Source organism: Anolis carolinensis, chromosome 2, assembly GCF_035594765.1.
Source record: "Anolis carolinensis isolate JA03-04 chromosome 2, rAnoCar3.1.pri, whole genome shotgun sequence".
Classification (NCBI taxonomy): Eukaryota; Metazoa; Chordata; class Lepidosauria; order Squamata; family Dactyloidae; genus Anolis; species Anolis carolinensis.
In genome coordinates this window covers 240,486,018-240,504,120 of record NC_085842.1, presented here as the reverse complement: position 1 = coordinate 240,504,120, position 18,103 = coordinate 240,486,018, and the positions used below count along the sequence as shown (strand labels likewise).

Sequence of the window (18,103 nt, the reverse complement as noted above, 5' to 3'; positions counted from 1 at the left end):
CCCTTCATACTACACAATTCTACAACTATAAGTTCACTTTAACTGCCATGGTTCCATCCTAGGGAATAATAGGATTTGGTATGTAGAGAGAGATATTTGGAGAGCTTTAGCCCAAGTCCAAGCTACCTGCTCTATATTTTGAAAGAATGTAGCCATGGCACTAAAAATGGAACCATAATGTTATAAATAGGTAGTGCCCTGGGAGAATAATACAGCCCAACAAAAAATAATTTCTTGGTGTCTTGGTTTTTAGGTTTTTTGCTAGACCACATAACCTATGTTTCCGATATATGGTTATCATGATTTTCTATAGGTGAGCAGATGGCAACTAGTAGATGGCATATGTTCTGTATCTCAAAACCTAGAGCTGATGGGGGAAAAACTGATGCTGTTTTTGGAATCAGTAGGTCAAATACACCCAGAAACAGGGCAAACATTTGAGGCACCAAAATGCATGTTGGCCAGTGATAATCAAATAGCTGTAATTCCATCTACAAGGTCAGAAAGTATGGTACTGGGACCAGGATCTCTGCCCATCACATATTAAGATCATATAATAATTTATACTTTCTAAGTTCAACCCTGTTTAAGGTATACAAAAAGTCTGTGCTCACTACTCTTGTTAGGCAGTTGCAATGTCAGAACTCCAACATACCATTTCTACTATTAGTTTATCCTTTTTCCATATGAAAATATTAAACTGAATGTATTTGCAATACATATATGGCATCATAGTAATTGCTCTATGTTATGTGAGTTATATTCTTATGTTCATGTATGTGTAATTGGCCTGCTACTCATTTGGACAGGAAAATGATTATGGAAGCCCTATTGAGTCCCAGATAAAGGTGGGATATAATATAAATTAAGTGATCTGGTTGCGTGAAGCAGCTTTTAGGATTAAGACTCTGGACCTCCAGAAGGTTTAGGACAGCCAAACCCATCAACTCTAGCCCACATAACTGGTAGCTGCAATCCACATTTGTGCAGGTTAGCATGAGGAAAGCAAAAGCAGCCTACCCAGAGATTTAAGCAAGATTGATCATACCTATTTGGTTGAAAAGAAATTTTGTCATAACCGGTGATCTCACACAGATCCTTCTCCAGTTCCTTGAAAAGCTGCTGGTAGCCTTGAGCCTGATCTAGTGGCACAAAGGGGTGGATATTGGCAAATTCCTTCCATGTAATAGGCTACACAAGAAAAAAAAGATAGACTTTTTTGGTCAAATAATTTAAGTATATTAATTATATGATGCTAATAATATTAATAATTCCAACATGTGACTCAACCTTCTTCATAGGATTTATGCAATGGCTAGGCTTGGGTCAACACTGTAATGAAAACTTCTAAACTTATTCCAATACACTCTTGAAATTTAATAGGATTGAGGGGCAAAGTTATTTTAAAAATAGATTATAAAACAAATGCTCAAAATAAAATCAGTTATTACAATATATGTCCCAAATAACTGGAACTATTCCAGTGATAATCTCCAGATGGGCACCAGTTCCAAAGATTTATTAATTAATTATGTATTTATTTACAGCATTTATATGGCAAACATTCAATGCTGTTATACAAACAAGACAGACAACAGATAGAGGCATTTCTCATCTTCGGCAACCTGGAGGTTGTGCTTGATTCTGGTCACAGGGGGGTGCTGTCGCTCCATCCTACATGTCGAAGAGCTTTGATTACAGACGTCCCTCCTTTCTTTTGATCGCCACTTTTTTTTTGGTATTTCCTTTTTATGATGCCAAAAAATACCTCCTCCAGGCTTCAAACTGCCAACCTTTCGATTAGTAAGATTTATTGCAGCTGGTGATTAACCAGCTGTGCAAAGCCCAGTCCATTCCTTCTCATTAAAGGTTGCTTCTCATTAAAGATTCCTTCTCAATAAAGGTTTGTGGAACCTACCATTAAAAATGGACTTTTCTTTATGCTCACATGGAACTCTGGATCAGGGACCTATTATTGGTTTTTTTCTATATTGGTTTCAGAAAAGTAACGACTCTGAGAAAAGCTTACCATAAGTTCTGATGAACTATTCAACTTCATTGTACAGGATCCCTGAGAAAGGGAAAATATGATCAGTTGATTTCATCTAAGGAGACTAAAAACTATATTTAAAAATTCAATTTAAATTAAGACCTACCAAGGGAATCATGCTGTGAACAAGGGAAATATCTTTGTTTTCTAATCTTTTCATATACCGAACAATGTTTGTTTCAGAGTGATAGCTGCAGATATAAAATGTAAAGTCAGCAAACAAATTATGTAAGTCAAATGACAGATATATCCAAAAATAATTTCATCTTGTTTAATGTTTATGTTTGTCCCCAAATTAAGTTGCTATACAAACAATATGAATACAACACAAATCGTAACAAGCAGCTAAAATCTGTGCTAGGAAGAAGCTTCCAGATTTAAACATACAAAAACAACTGAGTATGACTATGAGCATCCTATACTAAATGTGCCACTGGGTTCATCTACACTGCAGAATTAATGCAGTTTGGCACTATTTTGCCAAGGCTCAATGCTATGGAATCACAGGAAAGGTAGTTATATAAGGTATTTAGTCTTCTTTGCCAAATAGTGCTGGTGCCACCATTCCATACCATTGAGGTATGGCAATAAAAGGGGTGAAAACTGCATTCATTCTATAGTGTAGATACACCCTTTGCCATTAGACATGGATTGTGCATTGACTCTGCCAAAATTGCATTATAAATATAGAATACAAAAATGTGAGGTGGGTTGCTTAATTTTTAGCTTCATGACTAGCATTGTAGTAATGTTTTGAAATAAAACATCCGGATTCTGTTGTAATAGAATCTCTTATATTGTCTTATCAAGTAATATTGCCCCCCCCCCAAAGTGTGACAGGAAGTTGCTGCTAACTATGAGAGAAATAAGGTTGAACACTGTGAAAGCTATCCTCTGTATCACTATCAGCCTCCTCCCAGTAGACTCAAATCAAGGAAAAGTTTCATGAGAACAACCACCCCTTTTAATGTTCCCCCAGCCACAGCAAGAGTATCCTTCGGCGCAGCTAAACCAGGAAATCCAAACTGAATGGTCTCCCACGAGGGTCTGCTTCCAGGACAAACCAAGAATGGGCAGCTTGGAAGTCCCTGGAACAGACTCAGAAGCGGAGTGGGCAGATCAAAAGACAATCTGGCAAAATGGCACTACCTAGAAGAATCCTCCACCTTGTGCAACTGTGAAGCAGAACAGAAAACTCCACATCTATATTGTTTAAAGAATTGTTTAAAGCTAAAGACAATGCGGTCACTGTTGCCTGTTTTTAGTCAAAAATTATTTAAGCACTTGTGTTCCCTCTATTTTTATCAGTTTTATACTTACTTATGCAATGCTTTTGATACAAAATAAATAAATCAAATAATATGTAGGATGCCAGTATCAAACAGGTAAAGAAGTTCCACTGATGTCCACTAACCTGTTGAATACTTTATGTGTTAGGAATGTTGATGTTCTTTTAAATGCAGTAGCAAAAAGGCCTCTTGTTTCTTCACCCATGCTCTCTGCAACCAGTTCCTTTGAAACACAAGAGAGAAAGACTCTTAGGCATGATTTCTCCTCTCTTAGAAATAGTTTATTCCGAGGAGTAAGGTAAGAATTTTGTCCCTGATTCAATAATTCTGACTGAATAGTACTGGAGAACCAAGCAACCCAGAAAATGGAGAAATTACTTTTGAAGAAGATCTACAAACATGTATGTGCAGATATAACGACATCTTTCTTTGAACTGCAGAAAAGATGAGTGTAACATTAATTAATGAAATAAAAAAAATCAAAAAGCTTGGTGTAAAATGCAAGTCTGTTGCACAGGAATCAGAAATATCAAGGGAGGGATACCTAAATGTTCCAGGAAAAAGTGGAATTAAAATTATACAGGGTTTAGTAATCTTCCTGTTTCTATAAGAACAATTCTCAAGCAGTAAGAAGAAACTAATTATGCAGTCAGAAGCACCGAGAATATGGCCCTTCCTTCTTATAATTCTGCCACATCCCATACGTGAAGGCATCAAGTCCTGCTTGATCTTGTGAATTAAGCAGGATCAATCCTGATTAGTCCTTGGATGGCAGACCACCAACAAATACCAGGTACTGTAGGCTATATTTCAGAGGAAGGAAATGCCAAACAACCTTTGAGAATTTCTTGTCTAAGAAAACCCTTTGAAATTCATGGAGCTGCCATAAATTGACAGACAACTTGAAGACACATACACCATAAATAAAATCCAATGAACTGTGAAACAATTTGCTTTGATTCTGAAATCACATATTCTCCATTTAAAATGGTTTGAACATGTGATTCAGGCTGAGGTTTGCAAACTATTTTGCAGTTTTTGGTCACTGATATTATCTTGTGCAAGTTTTGACTATTTTTACTGTACATATTAACATGGCTGAAAATATTGGGCTAAATGACATTAAAACTTTATTTTTCTGATCCTTTTCACTGAAAAAAAATCTCACTCACATCTCTTTCAAATTCCCTTTCAGTAGACATAAAGGATTAGGTGGCTTAACCATTCTTGATCCATTGAAGAATGCCTGCAATTTCCGATACGCGCTAGCTTATTGAAACTTATTTCAGATTCTGCCAATTTGTAGAGCTATTCACAATTCACTAATTAATTGCATTATTTCTTGTAAATCTCATTTCATAATAAGTAAAGTTCATATTCTTTACTGAAAGCAGACTTGATACCTTTTTCAAGCAGAGCATTTCACATTGAAACTTTTCAGAAAGATATGGGACACTGCGAAGTAGTCATTTAAATGCTTCTCCCAGATTCCCATTCTCTAGTATCACGTCGTATTACTAGTCTGACTTGAACCTGCACTCTAGTGTGTAGCTAACTTTGTCTAGAGTTTCATCAAGTGAGAGAATGAATTATTGAGGTCTACAAATCCTCCTAGTTTTTGTTTAACACCACAAACGTGCTCAATACTCTAGAGAGATATCTTGGACTATGTTATGAGCCATCTAACAGATACAAACTGACACACACACCAATGTGTTCATGCTGAGCTGTGGTTGACTTACAGCAGAAGATTCGCAGCCAAAGATCCATAATAGGTCATCCAGATCTTTTTCCGTTACAGTTTCATCAAGCGATACTCCAAGCTAATGACAGTTTGGAGAGAGAAATTATAATAATTGAGACATCATCCACAGTAAATGCTTCATATTGAAAAATTGTAATCTTTTCTCTTTCGCATTTTCAAACTCATAGGTTCATTGTATGCATTTGTCTCAGCCCTAAATAATGTGCTAAATAATATTAGTTCATTTCTATTAAGGCCCAATCTACATTGCCATATAATGCAGTTTCAGAATGCAGAATAACTGCATTGAATTGGATTATATGGCAGTGTAGACTCATATAATCCAGTTCAATGAAGTTTATTCTGCATTATATAAGTCTACTTATATGGTAGTGTAAATGGGATCAGATTTTTTCTTGTCTTTAAATATAATTTCAGTTTCCTGCTATAATGAACATGAATTTTGAAGATGCAAAACAAAATGAAAGGGATGAGAGACAAAAAACCCCCAAAAACCTCCCAATAATATGTATCATTCCTTTTTCCACAATCTTGAAAATTCTACCTATGGGTTGTATTGAATCAAGTTCCAACATTATTGCCTGCATATTGATGCCCATCAGGAATTTTTCTTTTATTGTTAATCTAAATTCCGAAAGAGGGTTTTGTGGATACTATAGATTGCCACACCCCAAATAAACAAACAAAATGGGTAAAGTGCAAATCAAGCCTAAACTGGTCCATAGAAACAGGGATGACTAAACTCAGACCATATCAGGAGATGACACTACTCATTGAAAATACAATAATGCTTGATAAGCTAGAAGGGCAGTAGGAGACTGCTTTCTGGATGGATAGACTCAATCACGGAAGTCATGGCCCTGAGCCTGCAAGACCTAGACTTGGAGATCTCTGATTGATAGTGTCACCATGGGCACACAGAAGACTGGGTGAGTTGGAAGGCACTGAAAAGACTGCACTCTGGCACCACGAGATGCAGAGCTAACCTTAAGAAATAAGGCTACAAAGTGGAGTCCACGGCATGCGGGTATGGAGAAGAGCAAACCACAGACCACTTACTACAATGTGGTCTGAGCCCTGCCACATGCACAAGGGAGGACCTTCTCACAGTACACAATGCTGTTTGACAAGTAACTAACTGTGTGATAAACCTGGAAATAAAGAACTATCTTGAAAATCACTTTACCACTGTTTTTAAAGGATTTTTAGAGGTTTTAATAAATGACTATGCATTACTGAAAAATTTTAGGAGAGCGACATTTCTCGATTTTAGCAATTTTCTTATTTTTAATTACTTTTTTCAAAAAGGCAATGAAAAATTAATGAAAGTAGGCTGCAGTGCTAACAGATTACATTCCCTTGCCCTAAATTACTTTTTAAAGCAACTTTCCAAGGCTTTGGAAGAATGGGCAAAATAACTAGCTAATGTAATAACTCCAGGATAATGGATAATGTAATCATCACTTACTGCACCATCACTGTAAATCCTCAGGTTTATTTGTCTCTGAGCTGCTCTGTCCAAGACCTCTTGGGTGCCACATCCACACTGAATTTTCAAGGTATCAAAAAATAGGTCATGTTTAAGGTTATGGCCAGCTCTCTTTAAACCTGGAAGTCATAACATATGCATTTTTGTTCCAACGGTTTCTCACATTTCCATGAAGTTCTGCATGTCTTTTGGTTGTTAATATTTTATTAAGAATTGTACTAGAATTCCTGACTACTGGCACTATAGTGGACATATAAATGTGTTTGGGTTTGGTGAAAATAGAATAGTAGAAAGAAAACCCATACTGAGATCTGGTGCATAAATAACTCATGCAGATAAAATTTCATGATTGTAACTCTTCTGACCTTCTCTCAAAGCAGTTGAGGTTGTCCAATGAACAATTCCTCGACTTAGCATACTATAAATGTGGATATTAGCTTTTACATAAAGGTCTTCTTCTGAGATTAGAAGATGGAGAAATGGCTTCAAACTACAGAAAAGGAGATTCCACCTGAACATTAGGAAGAACTTCCTAACTGTGAGAGCTGTTCAGCAGTGGAACTCTCTGTAGTGGAGGCTCCTTTTTGGAGGCTTTTAAACAGAGGCTGGATAGCCACATGTCGAGGGTCCTTTGAATACGATTTTCCTGCTTCTTGGCAGGGGATTTGGACTGGATGGCCCATGAGGTCTCTTCCAACTCTATGATTCTATGATCCACATTTCTGAAGAATTATCTTCATGCATGCATTAAATCCTCACTCACCTTCAGCTAAGATTAAAGTGGCATTGTGCACCCTCCTTGCAATGTGTTTTAATCCATTAGCACCATGATAGACTCCAAACATAGCAGCCATATTAGCCAGAAGAGCCTAAAAGGCACAAAGTTGGAAATAAATAAATATGTTTGCTAGTTTGTTAATGTAAATATATTTGATTGGAAAAGTCTGATTTTAATGGAATCATACTCAGCTAAAGGATACAATGATATTTCTGACACTTCAGAATACTTCAGCACTCAGAGATTTTGCTTCAAAAGACTACATTACACAGAGATATGCCCACATATTATACTACTTCTACATTCAGACAATTACTTAATGGAGATCTCCTTTGCACCTTCATCATTAAACAGAGATGCAGTATAATAGTAGTAGTGGTAGTAGTAGTAGTAATCATAATCATAATCATAATCGTAATTTATTTGTGAGTCCTATCTCCCAAAGGGACTCATAAAATCACAGGGTTGGAAGCTCTAATCCAGTGGTTCTCAATCTGTGGGTCCCCAGGTGTTTGGGCCTACAACTCCCAGAAATCCCAGCCAGTTTACCAGCTGTTAGAATTTCTGGGAGTTGAAAGCCAAAACATCTGGGGACCCACAGGTTGAGAACCACTGCTCTAATCTAAACAACATATCCTTTTAAAAACATACTGTAGTTATATAAATACCCACTGGATTTAGCAGTTAAAGTCATAGAACAGTGCAGTAAAATTCACCTGAGCAGTACAGATGTTGCTTGTGGCTTTATCCCTTCTGATATGCTGTTCTCTGGTTTGTAATGCAAGTCGATATACTTCTTTCCCAGTAGCGTCCCTTGAACCATACAAGAAAATATTGCTCTCTCCTTAATCTAGCCAAATTAATCACTGTATTTTTTAATAAAGAGAGCTCCCCAACACTCGCATGTGTTAAAAATGAACAGTGACACTGAGAAGCTTAAGCACTATTAAATCTGGTTTGAACAATTCTAAGGCATTTTTGAACAAATTTGTTTGTTAAGACAGACATTTTCAGTATCATTTAAAATATAATGGAGCAATGGGACGAAATAGCTCAATTCCAAAATCTAACTGTGCAAATTACAGTCCTGTGAAATAAGAGAGTCAGATCCCATCTACAGTGCCATGTAAAATCCAGATTATGTGCTTTGAACTGGATTATATGGCAGTGTAGACTCATATAATCCAGTTCAAAGTAGATAATCTGGATTATATATGGCACTGATGAGGCCTCCGTTTTTTAGGTAGGAGTCCTCGGTGGCATAATGGGTTAAACCCTTGTCCCAGCAGGACTGCTGGCTGAAAGATCGGCGGTTTGAATCCAGGGAGTGGGGTGAGCTCCAGTCTGTCAGCTCTAGCTCCCCATGCAGGGATATGAGAAAAGCCTCCCACAGATGGTAAAATATCAAACATCCGGGTGTCCCCTGGGCAACGTCCTTGCAGACGGCAAATTCTCTCACATAAGAAGTAACTCGCAGTTTCTCAATTTACTCCTGACACACACACAAAAAACGTTTTAGGTTCTCCCAGGGCTTGGCTTTCAACCGTCATCCTTCTACTCAGAGAAGGGGATGGTTTCTTTCTTTCTTTCTTTCTTTCTTTCTTTCTTTCTTTCTTTCTTTCTTTCTTTTTTGATAAGAATTAAGGTACAGTACAGTAGAGTCTCACTAATCCAAGCTAAACGGGCCGGCAGAAGCTTGGATAAGCGAATATCTTGGATTATAAGGACTGATCAAGGAAAAGCTTATTAAACATCAAATTAGGTTATGATTTTACAAATTAAGCACCAAAACTTCATGTTATACAACAAATTTGACAGAAAAAGTAGTTCAATACGCAGTAATGTTATGTTGTAATTACTGTATTTATGAATTTAGCACCAAAATATCACGATTTATTGGAAACATTGACTACAAAAATGGCTTGGATTATCCAGAGGCTTGGATAAGGGAGGCTTGGATTAGTGAGACTCTACTGTATTTACATTGACCCATGAACAAATTGGTCCATTTTTGGGGTCAATGTTTTGCTAAAAATTTCTAGACTAATATATGAGTATATACAGTACTTCACTGTGTCTTTTCCTCTCCAGAGCTCTCTGGCTGAAAAATGTAAACATTTTCGTTTGATGTAAGTATATTTGTTATGCAGCAAGATTTAGAAGACATATAGTTAGAGATTTAAAAAACTAAAAAATGATCTATTAGTGCACCAATAAGCAAACAATTGTAAAATTCTAGTTTTTGGGTGTCTAAGACCACAATCTTAAACCACCTTATCCAAACAGAGGCATTACATGGCAAGAATGGAGAGCATCAAAAATATGCAAAGGCTATTTTTAGCATAGGTATCCTGGGAAATAGTGGACTGGAAGTTAGCTTACCTTGTGACTCCCACCATTCGCCCAGGCATCATTCGCACCAGATTCTCCTTAACTGCAAAAAAGGCTGCATGTGGCCCTCCATAGCAAAGAGGCACCCCAAACCTCTGGGAGCTCCCCAGGGCCACATCTACACCAAATTCTCCAGGAGGCCTCAAGACGCACAGGGCTAACAGGTCAGTGGCACAGCAGGCAAGAGTCTGAAAGAACAGGTACATTTGCTTGGATCTTTTACAAACCACTGTCTATATCAGGTATGGACAAACTTTGGCCATCCAGATGTTTTGGACTTCAACGGCCACAATTCCTAATAGCCTACCAGCTTTTAGGAATCGTGGGAGTTGAAGTCCAAAACATCTGGAGGGCCAAAGTTTGCCCATGCCTGGTCTATACAGACATGTTATAGACAACTAATATGAACCAAAAATTCTAAGGTTTAAAGTGTGTGAAACTGATAATTCTCAAATTTAAAAAATCAACGATAAAAGTACCTTAATGTGATGTCTTATGAATGCAGAGGGAAATAAATTACTTGTTGCCAATGGTTTATAGAAAATACTGTGCTATCATCACAGCTTAGAAGTAATAACTCAAAATTTATTGAGTTATCTACAGTGTGTTACAACCAGTGAGAATACAATGAACAAGAATAAAGTTACTATTACTGAAATAATGTTTACTTTGTTGTTATGTGCCTTCAAGTCCTTTCTGATGTATGGCGAATCTACAGCAAACCAATCACAGAGGTTTTCTTGAAAATATTTGTCTAGGGGAGGTTTGCCTTTGTCTTCCTCTGAGGATGAGAGAGTGTGACTTGCTCAAGGTGATCCACTGGGTGTCCATGACTGAACAGGGATTGCCAGACCCCAAAGTCAAAGCCCAACACTTGACATAATATATCACATTAGCTAGTCACCTTTAAATTTATTTCACTTTAAAGGCATTTTAAGAAGCGAGCTGACAGTACTTTTATACTATTCTCTTATAAATCCTAAAGGGTCACCCGAAGTAACAAAACACAATAAACAGTGCAACAAATAGCACAATAAGTAACATATAAAAACAGAGATGAATAATGCTTGCACACTATATTGATGATCACTATAATGAGTAACAGAAACAAAAACACATCTAAAAAGCAACTTTCCAAAATTCTGGCAATAACCAATTCATACATGGAGCTTTAGGAAGCTACTTCATACTGAATCAAATCACTGGTTCCATCTGCAAGAGATCTTCTGCTTCCCTGAACAAGGATAGTACCTTGACTAGGAAAGAAGAACCTGTCTGTAGATTTGCTGCCCCCATTGAAAAACAAATGGTATCAGAAATAGCATCCTTCTACAAGCCTCCTATACTAGTTATTTGTTACGTATATAATTCAGATTGCTTACTGTATTGTATATGTGTGCACTGGTATGCAGTTTTACCTTCACTCTATGTTGTGGGAGGGACTGCAGACCATGTGACCCAGATCTGGGACTATTCAGACCTGAGACTCCATTTCAGGGGACAGATGCCACAAGACTTCATCAGACTCAGAGTGGAGACACGACATTAGACTTTCAGAGAGTACAGACGCCATTAGACTCTGAGAGATGCTTTAGACTTTGGACTGTTGATTCTAAGAATGATGCCCTGTGTTATTTGCTCAGAAAAACTATTTCAAATCAGCTTGTAACTGGATTGATAAGTAATGTAGCTGTATGCTGAATACATGAAGTTTGTGAGTAAACCAACTATGTTATTTATAATGAAGACTACTTTAGTTTGTCTCTTAAGAGAATGATTTAAACCAAGATGTTTTAAGGGAAAGTAGATGGGTTGTTTTTGGGCAACTGAAACAACACTTCTAAAACTCTGCTATATTTTTGTGCATTGGTATAACGTTGTTCTTAACAGACCAGAGATAATAGGTTCAGTCTAATAACTGAAGCCACATTGCCTTGCATGAATGCTAGTGGATATTTGCCACTAAAGAAGAGATTCACTCAAACGAGTTTTTAGGTCTTCTCTGAACATCATGCCTTTCAAAAGGTTATGTGTCCAAAAGTTTATGACTCTTAACACAGTGGTTCTCAAGCTGTGGGTCCCCAGGTGTTTTGGCCTACAACTTCCAGAAATTCCAGCCAGTTTACCAGCTGTTAGGATTTCTGGGAATTGAAGGCCAAAACATCTGGGGACCCACAGGTTGAGAACCACTGCTCTAACAGGTCATGCTTTTCCCAAAACAAATCATGAATGCTTTTTACCAAAAAAATGGGGCAGAGGTTAGGTAGGGTTAGTTGTGTAAGTGCACATAAGTAGCTATATATGTAAAGAATCAAATTATGAATGCTATTTACCAAAAATGGGGTAGAGGTTAGGTAGGGTTAGTTGTGTAAGTGCACATAAGTAGCTATATATGTCAAGAATCTCCTAGATCAGATTAATTATCTATATGTAATTGTCAATTAAAACTTTCCAGGCATATAAATCATGGAGGGATGTTGTTATCGGCTTGTTTTACCCCGTTCTGATGAGCTCGATCCACCAGTCCAGTGAAGTCTTCCACTTTTCCCTCTGTATCTGGGTACTGAAACAGCACTCCACTGATATCTTTATTGTTGAAGTCCATCTCATGGGGCAACTTCAACTCAACAGTTATGCCGGTATAACTGGAAGCAAGAGTTACATGTTCTAATAAAACAATCTATTTCCTGTTTGAGAAGATGTTTTTTAAAAAAATAAAGCAAAATTCAAATAGGAATATCTGACAGAAAACCAATGATCTGATTTATTGTCCCTTAGCAATAATTATTGTCAAGTGAATCGCAATCACATTTATTATTTAGCCAGTTTTACTAGTATAGATGATAGGACTGTCCATGCAAGAATAGTAGTTTGAATATTTGCTATATTGTCTTCAAGAGAAAATATGAAACAAACATTACTTTGCTCTAGTCTGCACCACTGCTATTGTCTGCGGATGGCATCTGATGTCAACATAAAACTTCCTTCGCTTATTATGTCTGTTGGAAGGAGAGAGAGAGAAAAATGCATACATGCAATGTAATTATTTCTGATATATTATGTGAAAAATTGTAATGGCCTACACCATGCAAGCCAAAATAAATATTTCTTCTATCTATCTTGATATATCAATAGTTGACCGCTATAATAAAAAAAGAAAATATATAGTTTTTATGGAACGCCTTCCTATGCTTCGTTGTGTCTGGGCTCCTTCAAGTCATCTATTGACTTATGACAACTCCATTAATTTCATAGGGTTTTCTTGGGCAAGAAATACTCAGAAATAATTATACCAATTCCTTCCTCTGAAATACAGCCTAGTACAGCTGTTATTCTTTGGTGGTTTCCCATCCAAGAATAAACCAGGGATGACTTGAATCACCTCTAAAATCAGAGAAAATCTAGTCCTTTTATGGCATTTAGGTTGATTTGCTGGTTGGCAAAAAAAAAGGAAGAGTATTACCCTCAGTCTGAATTCTGTGAGTTTTTCAGAAGTGTCTTGGTGGACACTGCACAAATAACATACTAGAATATATGCACCCTTGTTCTGAACAAGGGAAGACCTACTAATTTTCACTTGGTTATGATTTAGCCAAATTCAATATATGTTTTCTGATTTAGTCCTCTTTCTCCTTGGAGTTGTATTTTATACTGCAGGCCTATGGCATTACTCATTCAGTGGCACATATATTTTGAGATAGTTTATTAATGAGATTTTTTAAAAAATTGTTACCTGTGGCATAATTGCATAGCTTCTGCTGCAGCAGTCCCTTCATCCAGTAAAGAAGCATTGGCCACATCCATTCCTGTGATGTCGCACACCATGGTTTGGTAATTTAACAAACTCTCCAACCTGCCTTGCGATACTTCTGGCTGGTAAGGTGTATACTGAGTCACCCTATTAAAAAACACATATACTTCAGACAGCAATACATTTTAAAAAGTATGTTTAAATAACACAAACACAGAGACATCACTACCACCAATAACACCAAGGTGCTCCTGACAGTGTCATAATTACAGATCTATGAGATAATAAATATTGTAATATTATTTGCATTTAAACAATTGCTATAATATGAACAGAAGGGGGAATTTAGAAATACAGTCAGTCTCCAAGTTATGAACAAGATAGGTTCTGTTGAATTTGTATGTAAGTCGGAACAGGTACCTTTTTAAAGTGTAACTTTACCTGTGCAGCTCTACAGGGTAACTTCTCTTCTACCCCAAATCACTGCGATCTCAATTCATGGGTCAAACTTCACATTTTAAAACCCCTAGTTTTTGTCAAAAACAGTGGAGTAAATGTGTGGATCATAATAAAATGTGGCAAGTTCTTGGTGGTATGGGGATACCAAGTCACCTTGTCCGTCTCCTGAGGAATCTATATAATGACCAAGTAGCAACAGTAAGAACAGACCACAGAACAACAGACTGGTTCAAGACTGGAAAAGGAGTACGGCAGGGCTGAATACTCTCATGCTACCTATTCAACTTGTATGCAGAACACATCATGCGATGTGCGGGGCTTGATTAATCCAAGGCTGGAGTTAAAATTGTTGGAAGAAACATTAACAACTTTAGGTATACAGATGATACCACTCTGATGACTGAAAGGGAGGAGGAGCCGAAGAGCCTTTTCACCAAGTTGAAAGAAGAAAGTGAAAAAGCTGGGTTGCACTGAAAATCCCAAGATTATGGCAACCAGACTGAGGGATAACTGGCAAATGGAGGGAGAAAATGTGGAGGCAGTGACAGATTTTGTATTTCTAGGTGCAAAGATTACTGCACATGCAGACTGTAGCCAGGAAATCAGAAGATGTCTACTTCCTGGGAGGAGAGCAATGACCAATCTCGATAAAATAGTGAAGAGTAGAAACATCATACTGGCAATGAAGGTCTGTATAGTTAAAGTACTAGTATCCCCATAGTAACCTATGGATGCAAGAGCTGAACCATAAGGAAGGCTGGATGAAGAAAGATAGACGCTTTTGAACTGTGGTGTTGGAGGAAAATTCTGAGAGTGCCTTGGACCGCAAGAAGATCAAATCAGTCCATTCTCCAGGAAATAATGCCCGGCTACTCACTGGAGGGAAGGATATTAGAAGCAAAGATGAAGTACTTTGTCCACATAATGGGAAGACAGGAAAGCTTGGAGAAGAGAATGATGCTGGGGAAAATGGAAGGAAAAAGGAATAGGAGCCGACCAAGGGCAAAATGGATGGATGGTATCCTTGAAGTGACTGGATTAATCTTGAAGGAGGTGGTAGTGATGGCTGACAGGGAGCTCTGGCCTGGACCAGAGCTCCCGTGACCATGAGGTCACGAAGAGTCAGGAGCAACCGAACAAATGAACAACAACAAAAAATGAGAGATTATGTAAAATTACCTGAAAGCTCTCAGTTGTCAGAAAGAAATGTTCTCATCTTGGAATGAAAGGAACGTTGAGAGTTTCAACAAGACTGGGATTGAGGTAAGGATGCAGTTTTATTTAACCCGTGTAGATTCAGTCCCACTCTGTATTTATTTGGCCATTCTCCTTCAGTGTAATTTGCAACCTTCTCCTTTGTTAGTTCAGTAAATAATACTATTCTATTTCTGAAGCATCTTTGATACAAAATATTCCCAACTGGATGAAGCTGGCCAACATCTTGGCTTTGTTGAAAGACTGTTGAGGTATCTCCTCATTAATTCAAATGTGACTGGAGGAAGTGCAATGGTTTTTGCTCTTCTGGAAGCTTTGTTCCAATCTTAGGCATCTGCAAACTCTTTGTTTGATTTGAACAGTTCTTCAATGTGCTTGTAAATGTAAAGTAAGACAGGAGAGGTACTGTACCTAGAGACGGAAGCAGTTCCATAGCTGATTTGTGGGCTGAAATACATCCTTATTTTTTTTCCAGGTCAGATATCTCTCCATTAATCCCATGTCCCAAAAAAAGAAGAGTTTATATACCATGTGCACATTTTGTCTTGTTTAACTTTCCAGGATCATTGAAAAACCTGATATAGTTGGGCACTGTGATGTTCCACCATGATTTCTGTGACGATAACATATAATAGAATATCTTCAGTATTATGGTTCATTTTCTTAGTGTCTGAAGCACTGACCAATGTATTTAGTTTCATGAAGTCAATGTTAAGAAATAATTTGACAAAACCTTTGGCTTCTCCAAGCTACTCCATTGTGCACTCCATGATTAATTTTTATTCAACTGGGGCAAAGCAACACAGAGGATATACACCGTCATTTTGTTTACCTCTAATGACAACTACAGCACACCACTCTGTGTATTCATCAAGTGAATCAATACTCCGCCTTTCAATACTGTAATTCTTCTACCATTTTCTTGAATTTGTAGAGCAGGGAAACTCACTCTGCTGTCTAAAAATCAATTTCTTTCTGTCTACAAAATCCATTTTGAATAGATTTTGTGGTGTTTTCATCCATCAAAGAACATGAAAGAATGTAGATAATTCCGGTTGACATAATGTTTATTGACATGCTTCCCTAATGTTTAATCAACTATAGGTCCTCATGTGCTCTGTCTCCTCGGAGGTGTAATTTTCCTTTGTTTTTGTTTTCAATAGTGTGATCTTTCAGTCTGTACACTGCCACCATGTGTTATTATGCTAAAGTATTGGGAGTCTTTTATTAATAACTCACAGCCAGCAAGATGAACTATACAAAAGAGTTATCATAACAACCGTTTTAATTCTTCCTCTTTAGGCATTTTCCTTTACCCATGAACTAGGAAGTTCTTGGATAAACTTAGTTTTGAAAATAGTTTATTGTGGTTGATAGTGGCTTCTTAATGCAGAAACACAAGGTTTCTCTTTGATCTTACAAAAGTAGTTGCAAGGTTTTTCAGTAGCCAACTGACATACAGCAGCCTTATAAAGGCAACAACATAATTTTTATTCATAATAACATTAACATAAGTTGCATACCTCTTATCTGAAATGCTTGAAATTATAAGTGTTTTGGATTTTTTTTCAGGATTTGGGATATTTGTGTATACTTAATGAGATATCATGGTGAGGAAACACAAGTGTGAACACGAAATTCATTTATATTTCATATAATATATACATAGCCTGAAAGTAATTTTATACACAACATTTAAGAATTTTGTGCATGAAACAAAGTTTGTATATATTGAACAATCAGAAAAGGTAACACTATCGCAGCCACCTATGTGGACAATTATTGGAGTAGGGATACTCAATCTGTATTTGACACCTTCTTAGATCTGTGAGAAAATCCTTCTCATCCAATATCCCATTTACAGAAGGGTTGGGAAACAACGCTTGTGTGGGCAACATGGACTTCTATCCACATTTTCTGGAGGCCCTCTTCTGAATGCTTCCCCTTCACTGTTCAACCTTAAAACAAAGTGAGCAATCTCTAGTTAACAAAGGAGAGAGAGAGAGAGGAGGGAGGAAGAATCATAAGAGACTGAAGGGGTCGAATGGGCCACTGAGTTCAACCGTTCTTCCTACTCAACACAGGATCTCCAGATACAGCAGCCTCAGGAAGATGGAAGAGAAAGTAAAAAATGAAGATGAGCTTCTATTCACTTCCAATGTTGCTGGAAGGAGGTACTATAACCCATGGGAGGAGGGAAGAAGTGGAATTTACCCCTAGATCTGCTAGTTGATTATTCCTGGTTTACACATAGGAAGAGCATTCCTGTAAACGACTTTCCATGTACATATTTTCCTCCACACTCCCCTGATATCAGCACTTAAGATGGTAGAGCTGACTACACAAGTTTCATACTTAAAGATCATGTATAGAATTTTGCTTGAGTTGGCTTTTATTAATCAGTCTATATTTTTAAAATAACATTAGTATAGCATCATACGGTGTATCCCAGAGACATATGTAAACGATATATGAAGCTGCAAAAATATGGTACTCAAAACATTTCCAACCAGTGCCATAAAAACCAAGCAGCAACGATTACTTGGATAATGTGGTTTTTCTAGGGTTAAGTCTAGACTTATAGTCAACTCACTCAAGAAGCCAAGCATTCTTTCTATTCTCTGCCCACTCATTTGTGTTCATGTCACGTCACCTGAATTAATTAGTTTGGTTTCTAGGGCAACACCATAGTAGACTCAGAGCATGAAGGCAGTCAGGAAGCATAGGCACAAAAATGTGTGTAGTCTAACATACTCCCACAATGTCACCCTGCGAACAGCTGATTGTAGGTTAGTGAGCCAAACCATTCATTTTGAATGTTTACCCATTTTATACTTTGGATAAACTTTTAAACAGATAAACAGATAAATGGCAGATAATCAATGGGTTTAAAATTGTGTCACTTCACAACTCTTT

General features: G+C 37.3%; 1 protein-coding gene across 1 annotated transcript in view; it reads right to left on the bottom strand.

Moving 5' to 3' along the window:
* gldc (glycine decarboxylase) overlaps positions 1-18,103 on the bottom strand; it is a 52,603-nt gene that overhangs the window by 19,101 nt on the left and 15,399 nt on the right. Inside the window, exons 4-15 of the mRNA XM_003216567.4 lie at positions 13,496-13,660; positions 12,684-12,761; positions 12,260-12,407; positions 9,754-9,950; positions 8,088-8,184; positions 7,357-7,462; positions 6,573-6,712; positions 5,082-5,162; positions 3,465-3,562; positions 2,157-2,241; positions 2,030-2,071; positions 1,049-1,191 (exon numbers count right to left, since the gene is read on the bottom strand). Of these exons, the coding sequence (XP_003216615.2) occupies positions 1,049-1,191; positions 2,030-2,071; positions 2,157-2,241; positions 3,465-3,562; positions 5,082-5,162; positions 6,573-6,712; positions 7,357-7,462; positions 8,088-8,184; positions 9,754-9,950; positions 12,260-12,407; positions 12,684-12,761; positions 13,496-13,660 (1,380 nt within the window). The remainder of the gene's footprint in view (positions 1-1,048; positions 1,192-2,029; positions 2,072-2,156; positions 2,242-3,464; positions 3,563-5,081; positions 5,163-6,572; positions 6,713-7,356; positions 7,463-8,087; positions 8,185-9,753; positions 9,951-12,259; positions 12,408-12,683; positions 12,762-13,495; positions 13,661-18,103) is intronic.